Source organism: Gorilla gorilla, chromosome 8, assembly GCF_029281585.2.
Source record: "Gorilla gorilla gorilla isolate KB3781 chromosome 8, NHGRI_mGorGor1-v2.1_pri, whole genome shotgun sequence".
NCBI classification, from domain to species: domain Eukaryota; kingdom Metazoa; phylum Chordata; class Mammalia; order Primates; family Hominidae; genus Gorilla; species Gorilla gorilla.
Window position 1 is genome coordinate 146,253,674 of NC_073232.2, and position 6,426 is coordinate 146,260,099.

Consider the following 6,426-nt stretch of genomic DNA (forward strand, 5'->3'; position numbering starts at 1 on the left):
TATTATTTGTGTATTGATCTCCTGTGAGTGTGGTCACTGTAAATGGGTTCTTCTTCGTCTGATCAGCCTTGTGTTGACTCACCAAACTGAGGTTCTGGATCCTCCAAGGTACCTACTCCCCTGGCTAAAGGATGAACCAACCTTCTTGGACCTCAAGGGATCACTCCCCTCTAGGCCATTGCCTGTGCCATTTCCTCTCGCTGGGAAACCCTCTCCCCAGGCCTTGTGGTCAACTCCCAGTTATTCTTCAGGTCTCAGCTTAGAAGTCATTTCCTCCTTGAAAACTTCTCTGACTAACCGCTTCGGGATTTGATACCCCTTATTTGTGCTCCCACAGCATCCGTCCCACCTCTCTGGGGCCCCTACTTTCCCTTCCCACAGGACCATGTTTTTCCCTTCATTGTGTCTGTTCCATGATACAATTAACTGTTTATAGTACTTCTCTGCCACTTTTAGAATGCAAGCTCCACAAGGAAGGGGGGCTGTGTCCAGCTTTGCTCTGCTTTTCCCCCAACACCAAGCACAGTGTCTAGCATATATTAAGTGCCCATTAAAATCGAAGGAATGCATACAAAAATAAGTACCTTAATCCTTTCAGTGCGACATTTATGTGCCGTCACAGCTAGACCACGAATGTCCTTTTACCTCACTCTAGGACTATGTACAGATTTGCCAGCCATGAGAAGTCCAAAAAATAAAACATCCAGGTAATCAACTTTCATCTTCTATCAGCAAAAGCTTCTTTCTCGTCAAGTGTGTGCATACATTTGTACATACAGATGCACATACTTATATGTGGGTGAAGAGAAAACGTGCTGCAGTGTCGGAAGAAACCTACCTGTGTTTCTTAGAAAGCGGTTCCTATAGTCCTTGACTACCCTCGTGACTGGGTTATAGAAGCCATCTCCACAATCGTAATAGCCCCTGGGGATTTTTCTAGGTGGGTCCATATTGGTGAGTTGAGCCATACCTTGAAAGAACATAATGGGCAATTAGTTCACCATCAAGGTCAAATCCAAACCCAGTGTTCCCATAAGGTCCACTTGTGGCTGGTGGCTCATGTGACTATCTGGCTCCCCTGTTGAACTAAATACCCCCTACTCAGGGCAAGAAGCAAACCCAGCAGAAACGGTGCCCCAAAGGAACTTTCTGAACAGGGCTCTTGGGAACAGGGTCTTGGGAACGAGACCCTCTGTCTTCTTCTTCCTTTGACCCCATCCTCCTCCATTTCTTCGGATACCATGACAAAGGGCACAGGTTCTGAAGTTAGACAGATGCTGAGGGCAAGTCAGAGTTGGCAAATGGATAGGAGAGCATCAGATCCAGAAGAGGGGTGGCATTCAAAGCATGGGCAGAGGCCAGAGGCATGGATCCTTAAGCCCCACTCTGGAAACCTTGTAGAGCAGAGCACGTATGAAGGAGAACAGCAGAAAAGAAATGGATCAGGTGGACAAGGGGCAGGTGGTGGAGAACTTTGACTCTTGCCAAAATTACCACGGTGGCTGCCACTCATTGAATGTTTATTATGTGCCAGGCATTGTGCTCCTCTTTTATTTAATCCTGAGAGCAACTCTGTGGCTCCATTTTACAGATAAGAAAACTGAGGCTCAGAGAAGTTAAAGTAACTTTCCCAAGGTTATCCAGCTAGGAGGCAGTCCAGCTCTGGAACCTGTATGTTCAGGTGCCAACATCAGGAGAGGAGACAGCCTAGGTGCAGCCACAGGACCAGGGACACTGAGATCTCTGGGAGAGAAAGAAGATTGAGTGCACCTTTTAGGTCATGCACGCTAGGTATGTGTATCTTGAAACGCCATGGCTCAAGTAAAGGGAGAGGTTGGAATAAATAACTTCTCAGGTTCCTTCTAACTATAGTTGCTATAGTTCCTTGTTCTCTAGACTGAGAGCTGGATGCCCACTGAGCACACAGCACCACGCCCACAACCCAGAGTCTTGCACACAGTAGGAACTCTTGTGTTGCTTAATGACATGCCTAACCGTAACCCTGACACTGACCCTGATCCTAAACCTAACCCCATATGTACTGGCTAATGACTACCGAGAACTTACTCCATGTCAAGCACTTTACAGCCATTCTCTCACCAAAGCCTCATGCCAATGCCCATCTCACAGATGCTCCAAGAGGTCACGGGGCACTTTTAACCTTCACCCTGCCTTGCAGGCAGGGCGAGTTGCCCTAACAATGCCAGCCCCGAGAGGCAAAGTGTGGAGTGACAAGGGAAGGAAGTAGCTACTTAGAATCAAGCTGCTCTTCTGAGGGTCACAGGAGAAGTAGGGGAGAGCCAGGCAGGTTCGGGGAGAGCCAGGCAGGTTCGGGAAAAGCCACCACGAGACTGGCAGAGGCTTAGCTTTAGCAAAACCAGCCATTGTGTGAGAGCTAAGGCTTAAGGCTGAGGGCTTTTTGCCTACAGCCTTAATTGGGGTGAAGAGCCCATGGCAAAGTCCAGGCCTCCCATCATAACTAATCCGGGAGGAGTGATTTGCAAGGTTCTCAAGCTGCAGCTAGACTGGCAGCTCTTTGAAGGGAGAGATGATGTCCTCTTAACTCTGGTCTCCCTGGGTCCAGCCAGTGTCTGACATACAGTAGGAGCTTAGGAAATATTTCTTAATGTCATTGCCTTAACTCCCCTAAGCACATACTTCACCCTGCACTGTGATGTCAATATCATTATCCCTGTTTGACAATAACTCTTTAACGAGTACCCACTGTATGCCAGACAATGTGCTAGGGTCCTGCCCTCATGTTGCTCACAGCTTGGGAAGACGAGCTGAACACTCACGATCCAAGCCCTGGGAGGAGGTCATGGCTGCTGTGATATGCCACAGGGAGACCTTACCTAGTGTGGGAATTCAGGGAAGGGGCTCCCAGCTTCAGGACGTTGAGCTGAGACCTGAAGGATGGGAAGGAGTTATTTGGGTGAAGTAAGAGGGTTAAAGTATTCCAGGCAGAGAGAATGGCAGGAAAAAGTGTGGTCTCTTTGAGAAATAGAGAGAAAGCAAGCATGGCAAGAGGGGAGAGAGAAAAACCGAGAAGGGTGGGTAGCCTAGGATGAGGCTGGGACATGAGCAGGAGCCAGAGAATGTCACTGTTTCTGAGAATTTGAAACCTTATCTTGAGGGTATAGGGAGCACTCAAGGGGCGGGGCGGGAGGGAGGCAATCAGATTCACACTTTAAAAGATGTAAGCGGCCGGGCATGGTGGCTCACGCCTGTAATCCCAAGTTAAGGAGGGAAGGTTGCTTAAGGCCAGGAGTTCTAGATGAGCCTGGGCACCATGGCAAGACCCATCTCTACAAGAAACTTAAAAAAAAAAAATTAACCAGGAGTGGTGGCACATTCCTGTAGTTCCAGCTACTTAGGAGGCCAGATCACTTGGCAGGAGGATCACTTGAGCCCAGGAGTTCAAAGTTACAGTGAGCTATGATCATACCACTGCACTCCAGCCTGGGCAACAGAGCAAGACTCTGTCTCAAAAAAAAAAAAGATGGAAGTGACTGCAGAATGGAGAATGACCTCAAGGGGGCCAAGTGGGGATCTCTGGACTCAGGTCATCAAGGGGAAAGATGATGGAGGGCTGGAACAGGGCAGTGGCAAAGAGTATGAAGAGAATGCTGCCTGGCACATGGAAGTGCTCAATAAATATTTGTTGAATAAACAAATAAAGTCTATATTTCAGAGGTAAAATCCATAGGACCATTGCACTTAGGGGGCAGGGGAAGGGAGGATTAGGCTTACCTAGGTGGATGGGCATGACATTCAGTGAGGCAGCCATCACGGTGGGGGTGACAATGAATTCAGTGCAAACAAGTTGAGAACGACCAATACAGGTGTCAGGGAAGCTTGATGCAGGGATCTTAGGCTCAGGGATTCTGATTTCAGTTTAGAAGCCGATGGTAGTTGAAGGCTTAGAAGTGTATCAACTTGTTCAGGAAGAGCATATAGAATGAAAACAGAAAATGCCTAAGCCAGAGAGCCCCAGGAACCTCAACGTGAATAACTGGGGGTGGGGGGATGTTGAGGAGGCAGTGGCAAAGAAGCCTGGGGATAGGAGGAAAATAGCAGAGTAAGTGTCAGGAGGGCAAAGGGAGAGAAGGCGGCTCACCCGGTCAACTAACTGACCCAAGGTCATGAAGCTGGGAAGGGAAGGAGATGGGGGTTTGAGCTCAGGTCTGCCTGACTCCAGTGCCTGGGTGCTTCCTGGAGGCTTCTGCCCTGATGGAGGTTGACTTGTGCAGGCTCATCCAGCTATAGACAGAGAATGCTAGGACTCAAACCCACAATTTCTGGCTCCATGCTCTGTCAACCACAGCTCATGGTCTCTCACAAGCTAAGTTGGGATTGTTTTTATAGTATACAGAGTTGTTTCCCCATCTGTCATTTTGGATATATTATCTCTGCTGTGCCAAAAACTACACTCTTCTTTTTTTATTTTTTTATTATTTATTTATTTTTTATTATACTTTAAGTTCTGGGGTACATGTGCAGAATGTGCAGGTTTGTTACATAGGTATACACGTGCCATGGTGGTTTGCTGCACCCATCAACCTGTCATCTACATTAGGTATTTGTCCTAATGCTATCCCTCCCCTCCCTTCATCTTGAGGCTCACCTGACCTGGAACACGTCTCAAAATTTTAAGGTGCCACTCTCTGAATCCAGACTTATAGTCCAAATGTAGCCCTCCGTGATGAAACACGGTTTTTGCAGGGAGGTAGCATGATACAGAGGACCTCAGAGAGGAAGACTGGGCTGCCAGTGTGAGCTCTGCCACAGGGAACCATGTCTGAACTCCACAGCCTCAACCTGGAGTGACATGGGACTAGGAAGGCTGACTGGGCAGGGTCATCTGGACATTAGGGAGACAGGGATTACAGAGAGCCTCCCCCAGCACCTGATACACAAAGCACATGCTCTGTCAGTACTGCTTTCGTCCTTAACTCTTTCTTTTTAAAATATTTACATAATTTTAGTGTTATAGTAGGTACCACGAATAAGAACAGCTGACATGTACCGTGCACCCACATGCATTCAAGGCATTGTTCTAAACACCTGACATGAATTATCTTATTTACAACAATCTTGGGAGGTAGATGACGCTGTTGACCCCATTTTGATTTTTCTTTTTTTCTGAGACCAGAGTGTCGCTCTGTTGCCCAGGCTGGAGTGCAGTGGCATGATGTCAGCTCACTGCAAACTCCACCTCGTGAGTTCAAACGATTCTCATGCCTCAGCCTCCTGAGTAGCTGGGATTACAGGCATGCCACCATACCCAGCTAATTTTTGTATTTTTAGTAGAGACAGGTTTCACTATGTTGGCCAGGATGGTCTGGAACTCCTGACCTCAAGTGATCCACCCGTCTTGGCCTCCCAAAGTGCTGGGATTACAGGCATGAGTCACCACGCCCAGCTGATTGACTCCATTTTGAAGGGGAGAAACTGAGGCACAGTGGGTAAAGTCCCTTGCCCATGGTCCTCTGGCTAGCACAGTGGAGCTGAGATATGAGGACTGGCCTTCCTGGCTCCAGGACCTGGCTCTTTTGTATTCTTCTATGCCTGCTCAGTTCCTCTTCCCCTTTAAGTTACTTCAGTAGGACACAGTCCACTTATCCGAAACTGTCTTAGTTTCCCTCTCAGTTTGGGTATGAAGGAAAGGGTGGGTGCCTGGGTACCTGCAGGCTTCAAGCCATTGAGGATCTCTGTGTAAAACCTCCGATCATAGCCGTCGCAGTAATGCCAGTTCTTCTCATCATAGTGCAGCCCATCTGCAAAGGTATATGTGCCCTGGAAGACAAGGAGCACACATGTGCATCTGAGGAAGCTGAAGGCTTTTGGCCAAGAGGTTCAGATATCAAGGGAAGTGGGGGCCTTTCTGATGGCTGCAGTAAAGAAGTGGTAACTATCACAATTACTATGGTTGTGACGACAAGAGGGAATGGGTATAAGTGCCGACCCCTGTCCCTGCCGCTCAAAGTGGGTGAACTCACTTTGGCAGATGAACTTGGGCAGATGACCCACTCTCTCTGGCCCTTCATTTCCTCATTTGTAAAATTAAGTTAATGATAGTGTACATAAAATAGGGTTGATTGAAAATTCAATGAGATAGCACACTTGAAGCATTTAGCACAGTGCCTGGCTGTGATGGTTGATTCTGTGAGGCAACTTGACTGGGTTAAGTGAAAGAGATGCCCAGATAGCTCGTAAAACATTTCTGGGTGTGTTCATGAGGGCGTTTCTAGAAGGGATTCACATTTTAATCAGTGGACTGAGCAAAGAACTTCCACCCTCACCAAAGTGGGTGGGCACCATACAATCCGTTGAGGGCCTGGATAGAACAAAAAGGCAGAGGAAGCGCCAATTCCCTGTCTCTGCTTGTGCTGGGACATCCATCTTCCTTGCCCTTGGACATCA

The 6,426-nt window shown here is 47.9% G+C and overlaps 1 protein-coding gene across 1 annotated transcript; it reads right to left on the reverse strand.

Moving 5' to 3' along the window:
* Positions 1-327: 327 nt before the first annotated feature.
* LOC129524832 (MORN repeat-containing protein 5-like) lies at positions 328-6,050 on the reverse strand. Its single transcript, XM_055352043.2, has 3 exons — positions 6,003-6,050; positions 5,688-5,799; positions 328-970 (listed from the first exon to the last, which is right to left on the reverse strand). The coding sequence occupies exons 1-3, from the start codon at positions 6,048-6,050 to the stop codon at positions 750-752; spliced, it is 381 nt and encodes a 126-aa protein (XP_055208018.1). The 3' UTR covers positions 328-749.
* Positions 6,051-6,426: the final 376 nt, after the last annotated feature.